The 19,704-nt window shown below is 43.4% G+C and overlaps 1 protein-coding gene across 1 annotated transcript; it reads right to left on the reverse strand.

The window, feature by feature from the left end:
- Positions 1–3,090: 3,090 nt before the first annotated feature.
- On the reverse strand, positions 3,091–13,862 carry AGA (aspartylglucosaminidase). The gene is made up of 9 exons (XM_043557923.1): positions 13,420–13,862; positions 11,435–11,588; positions 10,554–10,666; positions 9,162–9,274; positions 7,613–7,727; positions 6,596–6,671; positions 5,644–5,751; positions 4,798–4,931; positions 3,091–3,331 (listed from the first exon to the last, which is right to left on the reverse strand). Exons 1-9 carry the CDS (start codon positions 13,544–13,546, stop codon positions 3,231–3,233), a joined length of 1,041 nt encoding a protein of 346 aa, XP_043413858.1. The 5' UTR covers positions 13,547–13,862; the 3' UTR covers positions 3,091–3,230.
- Between the last annotated feature and the right edge of the window lie 5,842 nt (positions 13,863–19,704).

Here is a 19,704-nt window from a genome sequence, read left to right on the forward strand (position 1 = left end):
AGGCAAGGAATAGAACATTTTCTGTGGGGTCAAAGACAAAACAAAAACAAAAAGCCAACCTGGCAGGATGGAGAGGAAAGTGTTGCAGTCTGATCTTACCTTGACCCCAAGCACCTGATAGCCTCGCACCTACTCAGAGGCACAGCCAGGATAGATGTGACACAAACTCCCAACTACTGTTTGCCATAAAAAGTTAGGTCATGATGAATGCTTCCAGGGTTGCCATCCCACGCACTTTCTCGCTTTCACCAAGTTTTACCAGTTCTAAGTTCCATTTATGATTGGCTCACGATTCTCTCTTCAAACTGTGCTATTGCACTAGTTTCCCACGTGTCTTTCCTGGGAACGCTGCTAACCAGAAGCTCATCATCAAAGAGGTGAGCTCCCTCTGTGCACATCACCAGGGACAACAAAGCATTTCTAGCTTTTCAAAAGAAAACACATCTGCAGCATTGAAATAATACGGTATTCAAATCTAGAACCTAAAAATAGTGTTTCCAAAGGTAATTCCATTTCTGTCTTTCTACATGAGATACACAGGGAAATTATTTCCATCAGGAAGAAGAAAAGTGAAAGAGTAAATATATATATTTTTTAATATTTATCTCTGAGACAGAGAGAGAGAGAGGGAGAATGGTGGCAGGTGCAGAGAGGGAGGGAGACAGAGGATCCGAGGCGGGCTCTGTGCAGAGCCTGACATGGGGCTTGAACTCACAAACCATGAGATCATGATCTGAGCCCAAGTCAGACCCTCAACTGAGCCACCCAGGTGCCCCGAAAAAATACTTTTTAAAAACATAAGTGGGTTGTTTTTATCAGCTAAACTCCTAATTTGCTGGGGAATGATAGGTCATAAAGACTTCCCATTTTTCTTTTTTTTTTTTAATTTTTTTTAACGTTTTATTTTTGAGAGAGAGAGAGAGACAGAGCATGAACGGGGGAGGGGCAGAGAGAGAGAGGGAGACACAGAATCGGAAACAGGCTCCAGGCTCTGAGCGGTCAGCACAGAGCCCGACGCGGGGCTCGAATTCATAGACCACGAGATCATGACCTGAGCTGAAGTCAGACACTTAACTGACTGAGCCACCCAGGCACCCCAGACTTCCCATTTTTCTGCTGGTAGCACCTGGCTGCCTAAAATGTGAACAGATAGCCACCACACAAAACAGGGGTCCCACCTTAACATAAACATTCTGCAAGTTTGAATTTGGCATCCTTTCCCTGTTCCAAGGCTCAATGTCAGGTTTACACAAATCCCCATGCCTCATGAGAACCGTCAAAAGTTAAGATTTTCTCTTCTGGTCTGTGAGTGTAAAGCTGTAGGATTATTTCTCTCTTAGTTTACAAGTTCCCATTAGTCGCTGCTAATTCCAGATTTCAGACTTCCATCTGTAAAGACTCTGATTTGGTGGGCTAATGTCCCATGAAAAGGAGGTATTTGCAGAATGACCTCCAAAGGCCAAAGCCTCCATAAGACCGAAGAAAAAGGCTGCCAAGTCCGGCTTGACAAGAAATGGTTTATTGAGGGGACTTAGGGACAGACGAGTATCTTGGGAAGCTGCAAGATAAGCAGAGGTTCACAACCCCACCTCCTGTAAAACTGCTTTTTACAGCCCTAGTGGCTGGGGGAATCACCAGAAGGAAATGTTTAAGCATCGTGGTCCCATCTCCAGAGCAGATCATGGATGTTTTGCCCCAAGGATGTACTTTGAGGTGTGACTATACAAAAAAAAAAAGTGTGTGTGTGTGTGTGTGTGTGTGTGTGTGTGTGTGTTGGCGGGGGAGGGGGGTGCTGGGGCTGTGTTCCAGAAGTCTTCAGGTCACACACAGGTCCTCAAGGCAGATCGGTTCAAGATGCTGTTAGGTTCTCAGAGCTCGAGCTGAGGGTGTTTGTGAAGAGGTTCTCCAGGCAATTATACAGGCCAGGTCTGAGAACAAGTGACCTGAAAGCATTCTGAAAACTATAGGTTTCTAGCCCTAAGTAAGTTATAAAGAACACTGCATATTACGATGAGTGCAGAAAAAGATCAGAGCAGATATACTACGCTTTGAGAAGAATATTGTACATACAGGTTTAAGAATGACTCCCGATGTAAAAGATGATGATTTTGAAGGAAAAGATGACGCTAGAAAGGCACATGTGCACCTCTCTTGTTGTCAGATAGTTGACTGGATGCTGACGAAAACAATACCAAGCTAGACGCCATTTTAGTGCCTATTTCTTTTGTTGTTGTTTATTTTTGAGAGAGAGAGAGCAAGCAGGGGAGGGGTAGCAAGAGAGGGAGACACTGAATCCGAAGCAGGCTCCAGGCTCTGAGCTGTCAGCAGAGAGCCCGACGTGGGGTTCGAACTCACGAACTGTGAGATGATGACCTGAGTCACAGTCAGATGCCCATCCGAGATACCCAGGCGCTCCACTGCCTGTTTCTAAGTGCCATCACCAACCTCTACACATGAGATTCGTAACACCATAGTATCAATCATGTGCCAGAAAACATTTTCAGAACAAATTGTCATACTAGATATCAGTAGCTAAAAGATCAGAGATTTTTCTGGAGAAAAAACTTCACACGCTAAGAACTCCATCAGAGGGGGGAAAGGAAAAGAAAAAGAAAAAAAATTAACACAGTTGCTCATCAGAAGACTGCCCAATATTTTCAAATACATGCAAAAATCAACTTTATTATTAACAGCATTGTTTCCTCTTCCAGTCAGTAGGGAGCATTATGTAAAACTGATAATCAGTGATAAGAGACCCATCACTGTAAGGTAATGAAAGTGAATCAGGACTAATCATGCTGTGATTCATTGTTAGGTTGTTCTTAGGGTCTAAAACCTTGGGTATTCTAATTACTGTAAGTATCCAAACACCCATTAGTCCTTTTGGCCTCAATATGTCACTATGGAAATTAATCCCCAAAGTTGCAATGTCTTGAAACACTGAGCAGAGATCCAAGTATCACTTAAAATTTAAACATACAGAAAATACACACACACACACACACACACACACACACATTCATGTTCAGGGCATATACAAAGCTTAGATAAAAAGATCATCAAAAACGTTTCCGATGTAGAAACCGCAAGTGCTAATTCAGCGCATGTGTATTTTTGCGCTTACACAGAGAAGGTAGGATACACGAGGCACGTGAGCTGAGGACGGTGCGCGACCTCTTCAGCCTTTGTTTCTTTCTTCTTTAAACAGAGATGTTGACAGACGAGAAGGATTAGGTGCAGTCTACTTTTTCTTCACTCGGCTGAGTTTTTAGAGAATTATAAACCATGAAACTAAACTGAGTAAAGGTTGCAAGTTTACCGCAAGCGGCACCTGGGGCCAAGAAGAGAGAAAGTTATCCGGGTAAACAGAACGCACGTGAGTACGGTCAATACACACGTAGCTTCCTCGCCTTGCGGGTGGCGGTCGTGAACCCAACGCGAACAGAGCCACGCAGAAGCATGCTTTGTGCACGCCCTAGCTGGCGGTCCGTGAGAGAAGGCCATCCCTTTGAACCTCAGAATAGGCTGATCTGGGACTCTAGGCACGCACGCGGTCATTGCTACCACTACTTTGTTTTCATATCCTTTTCTTGGCAAAAAAATAATTTTTTTCAGGCAAGGGCTTCACATTTTATTTCCCTAGCCACTAGGACGTGACCATGATCCATTCCATCCTCCCCTCCCCTTTCTCCCTGCTCTTTCCTACTTTCCTACTCCCACGCAAAGCGAGACGAGCTCTTTGTTAAGACACTCTGTGTCTAATCCAGTTAGCCTCACTGACGCGGTTCCCTGCTGCCCGACCAGCCACACACCCCTATGGCAATAGGGGGCTTCTTCCCCGCCACCCCCCCCCCCCCCCCGCAAACACCTTGCAGGGGCCTCTTCTAATGCCAATAATTTAAGGAACGAGTCAATTTTAAATTCATCTACCATTATATAATTGTCATTTTTACATCTTGTTAAATCCAACTCTGAGCCTTCTAAGGTTTCTTTCTTAACACCGAATCAATCAAACCGACTTACTTTAAATGTAAAGCCTTCTCCCCCCCCCCCATAACGTCTATTGACTTTGGTATCTCAGCACTTAAAAAAGAATAAGGAATCCCTCAAACAAGTTTTTCAAATACAGAACTGTGGGAAGGAAAAGATCAAAGAACAATAATAAGCAGTCTAACCTAATAAGTTATATTGATCAGTAAGCTGTATCTCTTCCCCATCTGAAAATGCACTAATGAGAAGCAGCAGTGGTTGATCTTGAAACACTTTGAAACGGTGATAGGCTCATATAGAAAGTTAATGAAGCAAAGGACATGCCTCAAATGCTGTGCAAAAATAATTCTGCCAACTTCTTTGGTTTACTAATTAGTAATACATTTTGTATCTTGGAGCCCCAAGAAGGTCTAAATGACTGAGACATTAATATAATGAATGGAAAAGAAGCAGGGAAGATAATTTGTCCCTATCGACCTCAAATTAATAAAAGCATCTGACTAGAGTTAGCCCATCTCAGCATGTACTGGAGCTGAAGCTAAACCTGACGTAGGACCAATGTCAAAGGTAAGAATTAAGAGCCAAAGAGTAGGTCATAACCACTAGTAGTCAACCAAAGGGGGGGTTTAGGTATATTTAAGGACTCTGGGGGTCTTGACGATCAACAATTAACATTTACCTGGTGCCTGCCTGATACGGTCCCTGTTTCCATTGTATTGCAGCAAAAATACACCAGAGTATTTTTTAGCGTACGTTTGCAACAACATTTACGAGTTCACACAAATACGAATTCCACATAAAACTTACCATAACTTCCGGTCACGTTGGCACATATCACAGCCCCAAAGAAGTTTGGAAAATACTTCTGAATTCTTGAAACCACTTTCCGGCAAGCTACGGTCGGATCTTCTCCTCCTCTCATATACTCTACAGCCTGGTAGCTGGTTTAAACAGAGGCGAAACTTAAGCATCACAGAACAAAGTCCAAGGGTGTTAACGCGAAGTTAAGACACCTAAAACCATCCGAGCTGTCACATGTGTGATGAAATACATACAGAGAAGTTGGTAGCACCTCTGAAAGCATCAACACGAAAGGAAGTAAACCTTGACCCCATGTCTGTCTTTTCAGCTAATCTGTCCCTCAATTTCAGATGAGGACTATTATCTTCCGCTCTGGCTGAGTAACTGCTACCCAGTAACAACAGCCAGAAGTGATTAAAAAAAAAAAAGAGAGAGAGGTTCTATTTAAACAGGAAATGGGGCTACAATCAGTGGGGGAAGTACTGGGCATGTGCAAAACATCCAGTCGTAATGATCATCTTTCAGTAATTAATTGCACACCGTGACTGACTTCCCCGCTTTTATCGCCAATTATCACCCTTCCTTTACTCAGTGGCCTTGCATAAATTATTTAAATGCATCATAAGTGTTCTCATCTGTGAAGTAAAGCAAGAAATATTCTATTTCAGAGGACAATGATTACTTAATTTAAATTATCATCAAAAATGATAGGTGGAGAGTGTGGAGGTAGGATTTCTAAGCAGGGCTGGTACCCACAAAATCAGACTGCGTGGCACAAACCATCACTTTCTGTCTTGACAGACAACATCCCCCCTAAGGATCTCCAAGGGTCAGAGATGTGAGGACTCACACCTTGGTAGAAAGCGCATCAGGATGTCCCCATCCCCAGTGGCCGCGGCTGCTCCTGCGGTATCATCGGCATAGGCACCAGCTCCAGGTATCGGTGAATCTCCGACTCGACTGTGTGAGGGCACAGCACAGTGATTTAGGACAGGAGACCAAGAGTGAATTCACACACTGTTTTATGGGAGGTTTCCACAATAGGGCATGTTGCTAATTCGCCACTCAGGATCGTTTTAAGTAAATTCTTCATCGGAACACACAGATCAAAGATTTTCATTAGTTTTTCAGCTAAGGTTTCCATAAACCTAATTATGTAAGAATTGGATACCAGTTGGTTATATATCAGGACGGCACAGATTTACAGTGACTGTTCAATTATTACTATCCTTTATCATCAGATTTCTGGATTATCTCAATAGGTTCAAACTGGTTTTCCTCATCTATAATCTACTCCTGCTTTCTATCTGATGTGCCAAAATTTTACCAAGGTTTTTCCTTGTAATAAACCTTCAGTGTTTTTCTGCTATTTTAAAACAAAATCCAGAAATCTCTCAAGTGACTCAGGACTCTCTGAAATCTGGCTCCGGGCCTCCTCCCAGGTACCCGACATTCATGCTATTTCTCTCCCCTCCAGGGGGAGCCCTGAACTCGAGCGTGTACTACTCAAGCTCCCTTCCCCTCCTGAGGCTCAGGCTCAGCCCCCAGGATCTCTCTGCTGGTCTCCCCAACTGCCTGCCCTGCTTACTCAGGCACCACTCCCATCCCTGAGCTCCGCAGCACTAGCTGTGACGCCCACTCCTGTGGCACTTAGCACGTACTAATTTATTTTCGTTCACATTTACTTATCTCAGCTGTGAGGGTAGGGTTGTGCTTTATGTTTTGCATCTCCCATTAGCACCTTGCACATATTGGTTTACACTCAATACATATTTGCGAGATCTGTTCTTTTCGAAACACTAACCCATGTATTTTGAATTTTATACCATTTGTAGATGTACCAGCAGCAGTACGCCCCATCTTATGGACTACAACCATGCCTAGAAGTTAAAAAAAAAAAAATCATTGTATCAACTCTGAGGTTTACCTCAAGTATAAAGAAATAATTGAACTGTTGGTAATATAAATATCCTCATTCATTAATTTCAGGTAGAAGAAAATAGGAAGCTCAGGAATACTGAAACTTATACTGGCTGTGTCATTTGTACTGTTTCAGAACCCAGTGTCAGCATCATTTGGTAGACTTTCCATATCCTTACTCTTCAAGTTACTCAGTTACCTTTCAAAGGTAATTCCAAAAAAAATCACTGATATAGAATAAGGGAAATTTTCAACATTATAGCTCAGATACAGCAAACAACATAAAATTATTAAAGAACTAACTACACATCAAATAGGGGCACCTGACTGGCTCAGTCAGAAGAACATGTGACTCTTGATCCAAAGGTCCTGATTTTGAGCCCCATGTTGGGTAGAGATTACTTAAGTAAATGAATAAATAAAAACTACAAAAAAGCCCAAGTAAATATGAAATAAAGATTTAAATATCTACAAGTGGATAATCACTAGATTTTAGGAGCCCTGTATAAAGTAATTTACCAAAATGTAAATAGATGTGATGAAAAGAATGTGTGTGCACGCTTATTTAGCAGTTAAAACAGTTAAAATCACCATCTGGCACTGTAAATAGGGATAAAGAAGTTAAGAACTACAGGAAGGCAATTAAAAATGGCCAAACTTTGGGGCACCTTAGGGGCTCAGTCAGGTAAGCCTCCAACTCTTGATTTCAGCTCAGGTCATGAGCCCAGGGTCGTGGGATCGAGACCTGCATTGGGCTCCGAGCTGAGTGTGGGGCCTGCTTAAAATTCTTTATCTCTATCCCTCTGCCTCCTCCCCGGCTCACATGGTCTCTCTCTCTAAAGTAAAATTAAAAAAAAATGGCTGAACTTTAACCATGAAAGTTATGTAAAAGGCAAATTACCAATTGTATCATGACTGTAATTATCTCCTGTTTCTTTATAGGTAGGACCATCTTGCTTTAAGACACTAGGTGGTTTGTAAGGTCCACAGTATTTTGAAGCATCTGGCACAACATTCTGCAAACAAGATTTAAGTTTTATTTTTTAGGAAAGTTCATTTTAGAAATTGGCAAGCAGTTACATACAATGACTAAACATGAGCAAGAAACCAAAAGGATGTCTGGTAACAGAAAGCTATGAATTAAAAACCAAAGATTAGCTGAGTCTTATGTGAACAGATAGATATAATTCTATTTAATACCTAGTCTTATCTCAGAATTACATAACGTAGAATAATAGACATCTATGTCTGGAAACGATCCTTGATTTTTCTCTCTCTACGGCTAAAGTTCTCAGCACAGTGGCAGATAACAAATGAAGATTTTTTTTTTATTAGATCTTAATCCTCAAAGGAATCAGGTACACAGCCCTACCTTTAAATTTCAGAATCTGTTCCCTGGCCAATGAAGAATTCTGAGATTTAAAGGAAAATCTATTTTAAAAACCTTCTTTATTTCTGGGGTCCCGGCAGCTCAGACGGTTAATTAAGCATCTGACTCTTGATTCCAGCTTCGGTCACGATCTCATGGTCGTGAGATCAAGCCCTGCATCCAGCTCCATGCTGATAGTGTGGAGCTTGCTTAGGATTCTCTCTCTCTTTCTCTCTCTCAAATAAATAAATTAACTTTAAATAAAAAAAAAACCAAAACGCTTCTTTATTTCAAAGCTACGTTTGTGTGAGCATATTCTAAGTTGTACTTGTAGATTACTCTGTGGATCACAAAGACACAAGAAAATAATCCAAATCCATTAATTTAGGTTGTATATGTGGATTAGTATTTGATCAAGAAACCTACTACCTATGTCTTCCTCATTAGCACACTTAGTGCCTCCCCTGACCTGGTTTTATCCATTTGCCGCTTTTAGATGCTAACTAAGCCCAGAGACTCCTTACTCAAATGTAATTAGGATTTGGGGGAAGAAACAGATGAGACCAAGGCAGTCCACAGAAGGGTTCTGGATGGCAAAGAGAACCTGATTTATGCTCAAAGTCCCAGTGATTTAAGGATAAATTATCCCAGCAGTAACACACTAGACACCAAATAGTATAGATCCAGTCAAATAAGGGTAAGATAAGGGGTATACTCCACACAGACAAAATGTAAGACATATTCTAGATGAATGATTTCCAAACTTTGATTTTTTTTTAGACTTGGAACCTTCTGTCACAAGGAAATACAAGCAGAGCAGGTCTGACTGAGGACACCCCCTCTTCCTGCGGCACACCCGTCAGTTTGAAAGCTACTGCAAGGAACCAGGAGTTTTCCACCAGAGATGTGCATGAGAAGCAGCTAAGGAACGTTCATGAACATCCATGCCCAGACAGTCACCTTCAGTCATTGTTTCTAAAGTGCAGCCAGGGTGATAACCAGCACCTTAGGCAACAGAGGGCAGACAGGATGTCACTGAGTATTTTCTAATGATCTGCTTGTAAGAATTATGTCTACATACCCTCCAGTAATTTGGCTGGCAATTCCGAGCAAGCCAATCTGAATGAAGGGCTCGGGAAGTATTGGTAGATAAATCCTCACTGATAAAGCCCATACTCTCAGCAAACTTGGTGGCTGGAGATTAGGAAGAGAAGGAAAATGTACATTAGTTAAGCACGGTTTTCTAAACAAAACACATGTACGTGGAGTGTTCTCAGCGGTCTCTTAAGTGGGGTATACCATCCTGGGTCGCACAAAGACTTTCAGAGCAATATTCAGACGGGAACGGTGTTAAGGCAGTTTCACCTGATCTTCTTGAGACCCTGGAGTGCGTATGGTGACAGCTCTCTGTTCCACCCCCTTCACGATCCCCCTTCCTGCACATCACAAAAGGGAAAGCACCCTGCTCACCGACACAGAATCTTACTGTTCTAACCAGGGCGCCATACCCAGTGTTGAGACCCCACACGAGGGGCCAACTGGATTCTATGCATGATTAACAAATAGACCTTTTTGTTTGTCAGGCAGTTTTTAATTCTGGATTTCGGCACAATTGAAGGACGCCTACTGGAGTTATTAGCTAATACAACATTAAAAACCGGATTTTGGGGGGCACCTGAGGGTTCAGTCAGTTAAGCATCCGACTTTGGCTCAGGTCATGATGTCACAGTCCATGAGTTCGAGCCCCATGTGCAGCTCTGTGCTGACAGCTCAGGGCTGGAGCCTGCTTTGGATTCTGTGTCTCCCTCTCTCTCTGCCCCTCCCTCAAAAATAAACATTAAAAAATATATTAAAAAAAGTATTTTGGGGGTGCCTGGGTAGCTCAGTTGGTTAAGCATCTGACTCTTGATTTCAGCTCCAGTCATGATCTCACAGTGCATGAGTTTGAGCCCCACGTCGGGCTCTGTGCTGACAGCGTGGAACCTTCTTTGGATTCTGTCTTCCTTTTTCTCTGCCCCTCCCCTACTTGCTCTCTATATCTCATCAAAATAAATAAAAATAAACTTAAAAAATGTTTAAAAAAATTTTTAAGTATATTTGATTATAGATCATGGTATGATTTTTGGCATATAACTTGGAAGACGTTCAAGCAAGGGACAAAAATACGCTGGTGCCCATCTTTTGATGTTAAGGATGCTCTGCGCTCTGTGCAACTAGTTCAGGAGGAGAAATGATGTTGACTCATATTTCCATCCAGCAATTATCTCCCCATAGATAATGAACTAATTTTTAAAACCCTATTTTACAGATGAAGAAAGTGTGAATTTAGAAGTAACTTATCTGATGGTAAATAGATGTTAAGCAAAACAGCTAGAATTTGACCTTGCCTTGGCTTTTATCTACTATTTTATATTTTCACAGTGAGGAATATAGACAAAGGACTAGATAAAGTTCCAGTGTAGCTACAATATACCTGACTCTCCCACTAAAAGCGTGTGTGCTGTATGTTCCAGAACTTTCCGTGCCACACCAATAGCGTTTTTAATTCGTCTGAGACCTCCCACTGCTCCTACGTTCATTGTAGTGCTGCAAGAAAAGAAGCACAGTCAGATTTATTAAAGTACTTTCTCAGGTTCACAGATAAAAACTACATTGATTTACTCCAAGCAATAGCTTTGTAGGATAAACTCCACTGTCTTAACGTAAAGATGATACCACATCCATGAAGTGCATACAAATTCCCATGATCAGATAAATTAAGGAATAGCAAATCAACCTACAGCATACTCCGACAGCACCACAATTCAAAGTTCCTCCTAGCTTTTTTGTTGTTGTTACTTTTGAGATAGCAGAAGCGGGGGAGGGGCAGAGAGCGAGGGGGGCAGAGGATCCAAAGCGGGATCTGCACTGACAGCCCCAAGCCCCTTGTGGGGCTTGAACTCACAAACTGCGAGATTATGACCTGAGCCAAAGTGAGACACTCAACTGACTGAGCTGCTCAGGTGCGACCCCCCCTCCCACCCCGACTTTTAAACATGGCTTCTAAAGAGTTTTAAGGCTTCAGGTCATGCAAACCACACCGTACATAGAAGTCAGTTAAGTGATTGTTTACCACGTCTAGAGACGTATTTCTGTAGTGTGGGATTCTATGTGTTCTAAGGAGACTACTGCATCCATGTGAAATTTCTATTATTCTAATGACTTTCTCTTAACTTGTGTTTGGAAAGGCTGGGCACCATAAGCTAGGGGTTCTGACCTGATGAAACTTACGTATTCGTCCGTCTTGCTCTCAGTAGAAGCAAGTAGATCAGAAGACTGATCAGTGTGACTCAACATGGGGTGAAGATTTCTTACCCGTCCATGATCATGGCATCCAGTGTGGTCTCTCCAAGTTCATCAGGACTCCCTCCAAAGCCCACGGTACCGTCACACTGTTCCCTCTCACACACAGCACAGCCCTGCTCAACTGCATCCAAGGGAGAGCCTCCAGATGCTAACGTCCTCCACGCTGTTAATCAAATCCCAGGAGTGCTGGTTTATATATATATTTTTTCCAATGCCAAATGCAACAAACCAGAGATGTTTTGAGCACTCATCTAAAAAAATATTTTCATGTTTACCCTTAAACAGAATTTTACTTTATTAAGTAAATGAGTGATACAGACAAATTGTATAATGCAACTATTTACTGTGAAGAATTTAAACACTATTGATGTAAAGTGAGGGTTTTTTTATTTTTTACCTACTAATATTTCTATGCTGTGTAAGAAATGTCTTCTCTCCTTCAATTTTATAATTGAAGGCACTAAAAGGCAGTTAAATTGAAAGTTCATTAAATCACGGGCTTATAAATTTCTTCTGTATCATTAGATTATTAAAAATATACACAACGAGGACTTTTATTAAGGTAACATCAATCATGGCAAGTCTCAATAACCACTTCCTAACAGCAAATAATTACAATGTGGGCTTCACAGCGTTTAATCCATTTAATCTGCACAACAGCTTTTCAGGTAAGTACTGTCCAATTAGTCTCCTCATTTTAAGTTGGAGCAAACAGACCCAGACAGGTTAAGGAACTTGTTCAAGGTCACACAACTGGAACAGGATTCAAAAGCCATTTGGGCACTGCTTTGTTCTCTGGAGCCCCGTACCTTGGCAAGGGGTGGAAAGATCTTTGGTGGTCAATGTCTTACTAATAAAAACAGAACTCTTTGAAGGGAAGGTGCTACTATGGGTCATTTTTAAGCATTAACTACTGGACCTACAGAATTGAAAGTGTATTTCAAGAAGTTCCCCCTTTCACTACAGAGAACCTTTATATGTCCCCTGCGTTGGCCACTGCACCTTTTCTCTCATCATGGCTTCAAGGCCGGGAATTTCTTTCTCACAACCTGTTTCCGCCTTTTCTGAATCAGATGCACTGCCTCTAACACCCAAACTTTTGTCCGCCAAGCTCTGGAGCCACTTCTGCCCCAGTGAGTTGTACCAGCAGCCTCAGACGGGGGGGAAAGGAGTCGGAAATTACTCTTGGGGTAGTAGGTCTTGGAATGAATGAGCCAAACATATGCAATCCAATGAATACATGACAAGTTCATGGCATGGACAGGATGGAATGAAAGCACAGTAGATAGGCACCTCACGCAGACTGGGCATTAAGAGCAATAAATCGCGAAAGAGGTGATAGCTTAGTGGTTCTCCGTCTTAGCTGCAAATCAAAATCACTTAGAAAGCTTTAAAGGAAACAAAACAAATGTCTTGTTGCCAGCAGTTAAATCAAAATCTCAGGAGGTAGGGCTCAGGCACGGGAAGTTCCACAGATGATTTTAATGGCCAACCAAGATTGAAACTCTACGGCAGGTGGCAAATACAGAATGTCAGCACAGAACACCAGAAAGTAAATGTAAAAAGGGTCTGTATGGGAAATTAATAGCCGTTTGCAAAGCTGCACTTGAGCTCATGGTACTGGGGAGATCCGAGGGGCTAGAAAGGTGAAGTAGAACAGTAGACAAGAGACAGCCCCCGCCCCTCCCCGTGACAGCAGTATGGATGTCAGGCAAGAACGCGTAGGCGCCCGTGGAGGAGTCCCAGCAGAAAGGCCTAACTGCTGCGGGTCAGGCACCAGCAGGGCGGAAAGCATGGGGGCGCGGGGCTGAACAGAGGCGGAATGCGAAGTGAGGACGTAAAAAGCGGCTGCGGGCAGGGAGGACTCCGTAAGGGTCCAGTGCAAGAGGCGCAGCGGTGCCGGAGGTGCAGGAAGGCCCGGAGGTGAGGCTCCTGTGTCCGCCCAGGGGTCAGCCCGCCGGCCGCAGCCCCCGCCCCCGGCCGCCGCCGCGCACCTGCTTCGGTCGCGTTCCTAAAGGGCCAAGTGTTGAGGACCAGGGGCAGAGGGCTGGAACTGCGCGCGAGGCCTGGGCCGAGCAGGAGCGGCACTAGGAGCAGAGGGAGACTCCACTTCCGCGCCATGGCCGCGCGCCCGGCGGAGAGAGGCCCGCGCGGCCGCTGAGCCCGCGGGGCCGCGCTCGCGGAACTCGTGATCGGCCGCGCCCCGCGCCCCGCCTCCCGCCGCCGCACTCGGCGGCTCCCTCGGGGGCGCGGTCAGGGCTCCCTCTGGTCTCGCGAGATTGGCCGCCGCGGGACCGCCGAAGCCGCAGCACCCCCGGAGGTTCCTGGCCCGGGGGCGCTGTGGCTCGGTGCTCGGGGACCCTTCAGGTCCTCCGGGGTTTGTGTTTTCTTCGAGTTGACCGAATGATTGCCGTCCCCGTTGGTAAAGGCAGACTGAGTCCTGTGTTGAGAAATCAGTATGAAATTTACGCAGTCCCCGGTTGCGTGGCCCTGGGAACATTTTCATTGGTTTTAACCTTATTCTTTACATTAAAAGCTGAAGTCGACAAATTTCCAAATTCAAAATGTACTCCAGGATCCCTGGCCTCAGAGATCTGCGGAGGCTATGGCGTAGGGGTGAATCACGCTTGCTGAGAACCACAGCTCTTTGCAGGATGTGCTGTCATGATAAGTCGCTGAGCCGGAAGAAGCGGAGACACGAGGGTTCACCGAAGTGCACCCTCCCCGGGGTTCAGGGCAAGAAGGGCTCCCGTTTCTAGTGTCTTCCACCTTGTGCCTGACACCTTTAGGTGCTAAATGCACGTTTGAATAAAGGTGGAATGGAGACTTGCCATTGTTAAAAGAGAAACTGAAAATAGTAAAGATTTTGAAAACTATTTTTAAGTAGACGTGCTATAAAATGTATTGTTGAAAAGTTCATTGGTAAAGTTTTACTTACGTCTGTTTAATAGGGGAGGCTTGGGGGATTGATAAAAGGGATAGGTGGCCTTTGAATTGTTTCTGGAGCCGCATTTCTTGTCAAGACTTAATTTGTAAGACAGGTACAGCTGTATTTAATTCCTCAAAGACTTGGGTTGCATCCCGAATGATGTCACTTGGCTGACCCACGCATTCAAATCTATTACGGCCACTTTGCATGTTTATATCAGGGAGAATATTTTCGTTTGAGATGGAAATCAAAGCATTCCTGTCTTCTAGCTTTAGAGCTGTGTGTCTTTGCAATGTTTTAGTAAATCCTTCTACAAGGGCTTCAGAATGTTTTTTCTTTCCCTTTGGGTACGTAGCTTCATTTTAGCTTAGGGGACAAGGCCTTAAAAAGTTATTTTTTTTTCAGTTTATTTATTTATTTTGTGAGAAAGAGAAGGCTTGCAGGCACTTGCAAGCATGAGCCGGGGAGGGGCTGAGAGAGAGGAAGGGGCTCAGCACAGAGCCCAAAGCAGGGTGCACACCCAGGAACCGAACGGTGAGATGGTGACCTGAGCCAAGACCGAGAGTCGGACGCTTTACCTACTGAGCCACCCAGGCGCCCCACCTAAAAAAGTTTTTATCAAACTCTATCAATTTCCAATTTGGCCACCTTCTGACATTAAAAAGCATCCTTTTGAATATCTTGTCAGGCTTCAGGTGAGACAAATAGTAAATGCTCCCTGAAGGTATGGAACAACCCTTTGCATTTAAGAGGCGTCCTCAGAGAAGGTTTAAAAGTTCCTACCCTACCAAGAGCAGAGCCACTCTCAAAGATAACCGGAAGAAATAAAGACAATTTTCCTGAGGGCCGACAGCAATCAGTAGCACCACAGGCACAAATGGAGTGCAACCCGCATTTCTGCATGGCCATATTTCTGGGCGCCCAATCCTGACAGGTGCCAAGCCAAGTTCTCCAGACACAAAATGAGACAAAGAAGAATGCAACAGCTGTCCCTGGGAGAGAAAGGATTGACAGCCAGAGGGCACCTAAAAAGCAAATTCATGTGTCGCAATTCAAAGATCTAATTCTTCAAATGTTTTTTGCCTGCCAATCTGAATTTGGAAAGGAAGGGACAGAGTGGACTTTTACCTTCCTCTCTCAACCAGACACCCCAGACGGAGATCTGGGAGAGCTGACCCTGGTAAGAATTCTTGCCATTTGCCAGCTTCTGCCAGTTTTCCCGGGATCCTGTGTGTAGGCTGCAGAGGGAGTGGGGTGTCCTACAAGTCTCCTCCTGGTCCCCAGAAACTGTAGAGGAGGAAAAATAATTTTCCTCCCCGCCTTATGGTAGTGTTTCACCAAGACCCCTTTTATTCTAGGGCACTTCCTAAAATGGGTAAGTTTATCTAAAGTGATTTAAAGTTCTCCATGGTGGCCACTGTAATTCAAGATTAGTTTTGGTAAGTTTAACCTGCTTGTTGAGACTTAAAATTTTACTCACCCTCACCTCACGCTGGACCTGGTCCAGCTTATGCCAGACCCACGGCGCTCTGGCCAGTTTAGGACCTGGCTCAGTTTCCGACTCAGACCCGGTCCGGTTTCACAAGAGCACCTGGCCCGGTTTCCGAGTCGGACCCGGCCCAGTTTCTAAGGAGCACCCGTCCCGGTTTTTAAGCCAGAACCCATCCAGCTTCTAGGTCAGACTTGAGCGGGAAAAACAAACCAGCAGATGAAGTCTGAAAGCTCCTAATGCAAATGCTGCCAATCCCAGCAGGACCCAGCCAGCACCCCCAGATCCCAGCAGGACCCAGCCAGCATCCCAGATCCCAGCAGGATCCAGCCAGCACCCCCAGAGGCAGCGGGAAAGCAGCGAGCTCCGGGGACTCAAAGGTACCTTCACCTGGTTGCTTGTTGCTCCCTGGGTTCTCTCTTCCCGCCCCAGAACTGTTAAGACAGAAACAGGCCTACTGACAAATTCAAGAGTTCCTTTGAGCAAAATGGATTCAAATCGGGCAGCATCCAATCTAGCAGATAGAAGGGAGCTCCACGGAGCTGCACAAAATGAAAGACTTCTATAGGGAGAGCGAGACGGGAACAAGGAAGTTACAGTAGTCCAAACAGTGGGTTAATTCCTACAAGGTTACTACTTTCTTTTTGGGGGTTGGCCGGGGACCATCAGGCAGATTACCTGCTCATCATGAGATTCCTGATTGACTGGTTTAAGGTTCTGTTTCTGGGAGAGCCAAAACTGTAAGTAAGTCTTGTCTTGGTGACTAGGTCTTAGCATAAACAACTCCATTTTTAGATCCGTTGCCTTGTTTTTAGCAACATGCATGGCAGACGTTGCTTATTTTTGATAGTGTGGTTGTCTGGGCCCTATGCGCCAACACGAACCCATAATCCCTTTGGGGCTCTGGAGTACCTGATCCTGTTGCCACAGGAAGCCCCGTGATCAAATGCTTTTGACAAACATTTTTACAAATTTCTCCAGACTTTTAAAATATTCACTTAGTGGGAGTTGTGAAGTTTCCAAATCTTCAAGGCTTCATTGCTGTGAAATAAGACACAATTTAAACAGCACAAAATAGCCTGGAAGAATTATTGCAAGGCAGGGAAGTGCTGTTAATTAAAGGTAGGTGCAATTGAGGAGAACTGATGTAAACTTCTGTGGGATTTTTTTTGGGGGGGGGGTTGTTTTGTTTTAATTTTTTTAATGTTTATTTTTGAGGGGGGGTGCTGAGTGTGAGTGGGGGAGGGGCACAGAGAAAGAGGGAGACACAGAATCCGAAGCAGGCTTCAGGCTCCGAGCTGTCAGCACAGAGCCCCACACGGGGCTGCAACTCACAAACTGTGAGATCATGACCTGAGCCCAAATCAGACACTTTACCAACTGAGCCACCCAGGTGCCCCTCTGCTATGTGATTTTGGAGGAGGAATAAGTCATCTGTGCTGGTGTAATCAGGGTAAATGTGAAATTTAAAAGAGGGGATGAAACAGAATAAGAAAGTAAGGAAAACATATATCATGCATTTATTAATTTTCATTAGCACCCGAACTGAGCCTTAGTATTTTTGATACCTCAGGAGCTAGGACAAGACTTCAGCAAAAAATTATGTAATATAATATGTTATATAATAATACATAATATATATTATATTATATAATAATATATAATATGTTATATGTATGTAATATATAATTATATATTACATATTATACATAATTATATATAATAATATGTAATATATAATTATATATGGCATAAATAATATATATTATACATGGTATATATAATATATATGTAATATAATATAAAATTATGTAATATAATACATGAGAAGTCCACCCACTGCTGCCTGTCACTCCTCCTTTGTTCTTAGGGCATTTGTGTTTCTTCTGGCTGAAAGAGCCCGAACTTTGTTACCTCCACTAAGTCCACTCTTTTTTCCATTTGAAAAAATTCTGCCACTTGAAATCAATTCCTGTCAGAGAAATGCAACACAGCTAAATTATACTATAATGGGAATGTCTGAGAAAAGATTTCAGTAGGTCAGTTTCCCCAAGGATATTTATATTTAAAATAATTAATATGCCACCCCAAAGAAATCAGACTTATTTGGTGGCTTCTTAGCATCTATTAAAATACCCATTGGGTCCACCATCCAGTTAACCTAAACTTAATGTCCTATCTGCGGCTCTATCATAAAGGTGGTAACATGCTCTGGGTATTTGCATTCCTAATGGATTAATTTTTCTTTGACTAAAATTTGAGAATAGTTTGAGTTTTAGTCTTGGAAGGCCCCTCATGTTATTTGTAGGTTTTCATAGAACTAGAGGCTTATGCTTTAGTTTGAGGTGAATCTAAATGAAACATCTGTTGATCAAGTAGGTAGTGGACCTTTAAAAAAAAATTGTGCCACGACTTTCCCAGCATCCTGTCCAATTTTTCATTCTCTTAAATCATTTATTATGCATAACAGCAGAGATAGGTCGCATTACTGAGGAAAGAATTAGTTATAGACTATTTTTATTACAATGTGGACAGCATTACATAATTTTCTTTGGTAAGATTTTCTTTTGGTAAGATGTTTATGTTCCTAAATAGAACTTACTTCCTTATTCGATAAGATAGAATAGAATCTCAGGGAGATTCTCAAGACGTGGATTTAAATTTTTTTTTTTTTTTAATGTTTGTTTATTTTTGAGAGAGAGAGAGGAGACAGAGCGTGAGCAGGGGAGGGGCAGACAGAGAGGGAGACACAGAATCTGAAGCAGGCTCCAGGCTCTGAGCTGTCAGCACAGAGCCTGAGGTGGGGCTCGAACTCACGAACCCATGAACTGTGAGATCACGACCTGAGCCGAAGTTGGACGCTTAACCAACTGAGCCACCCAGGCACCCCACAAAACATGGATTTTAAAACCTAGGACAACAACCTGTTGGCCATGATTTACCCACCTAATCTTCCCGGGGCACCCATTTTTCTTTATCTGAAACACGGAGAACGTGAGTGTTCTTAAAGTTTTGTGAGTGAGGGTAGAGTGCTATGCAGACCAAATACAATTTCTTTTGTTTAACTGGAGTTTAGCCAGCAGCCTTCAAATGATGTCAGGGAGGGGGCGGCCCAGAAATGTACAAAGCAGCAAAAAGAAATCAATTTGAGATTCAGAAATTTCTACAGGAATTATAAAGAGTAGGCCAGCTACCTATAATGCCTTTTAAAGCAAGCACTTAGAATTTCCTCGACTATCTTAAATGGGAATTAAAAATAAAGTTGTCCACCTACTTTGAGCTGTCTAAACTTTACATGTTTATAAACATGGTCCATCGCAGGGCTGTGAGATTTATGAATGTCTTAAAACATCAGCCTCAAGTCTTACCAAGGCGACAGCCTGAAATGGAGCCTTAAGTGATATTACAAATAGAGATCTCCTGTGCGGGGTGGGGAAGGGGAGGGGGTTCATCAGGCTCCAGGCCCCCCTCCATTTCCTCTAAACTTCATGGCTTTCAATTTATCAGTCTCAGAGGGATGAAGAGTTGAGTCTCTCCTGATAGCATTTGAAGCTGTGGTTCCACAGAGGATTTAACGCTGGAGTTGCAGGGAGTCTCGGTATTTCAAATCTGAGGCTTAAAAAACTAAGCCATCCCCTCCGGCTCTTGCACTGATGCTGTGAAATCCATTTGAGAAACATGCCCATGTTTGGCTCCTTGTTCAAAGCTGTAAGCGTGACTTGGCATTGAAATAATAATTTCTTTTTCAGAAACTCCCCGCTGAACCTGGGTTATCTAAATACAAGTTATTTGTTTGATTGGCATTTGCCCTTGTCAGTTTCACAAACTAGAAGCAGCTGTTGTTGCTAATGTTAGAGGGTT

Source organism: Prionailurus bengalensis, chromosome B1 (genome assembly GCF_016509475.1).
Source record: "Prionailurus bengalensis isolate Pbe53 chromosome B1, Fcat_Pben_1.1_paternal_pri, whole genome shotgun sequence".
Classification (NCBI taxonomy): Eukaryota; Metazoa; Chordata; class Mammalia; order Carnivora; family Felidae; genus Prionailurus; species Prionailurus bengalensis.

What these genes read in the sequence shown, in the direction of transcription:
- AGA (XM_043557923.1), bottom strand. Translation starts at nt 13,546, where the DNA reads ATGGCGCGGAAGTGGAGTCTCCCTCTGCTCCTAGTGCCGCTCCTGCTC. An exon ending in GCCAGCCAAATTACTGGAGG is followed by an intron (nt 7,728 to 9,161) that starts GTATGTAGACAT and finishes TCTTGTTTGCAG; the next exon opens with AATGTTGTGCCAGATGCTTC. An exon ending in TTACAGTCATGATACAATTG is followed by an intron (nt 6,672 to 7,612) that starts GTAATTTGCCTT and finishes TTTAACTTCTAG; the next exon opens with GCATGGTTGTAGTCCATAAG.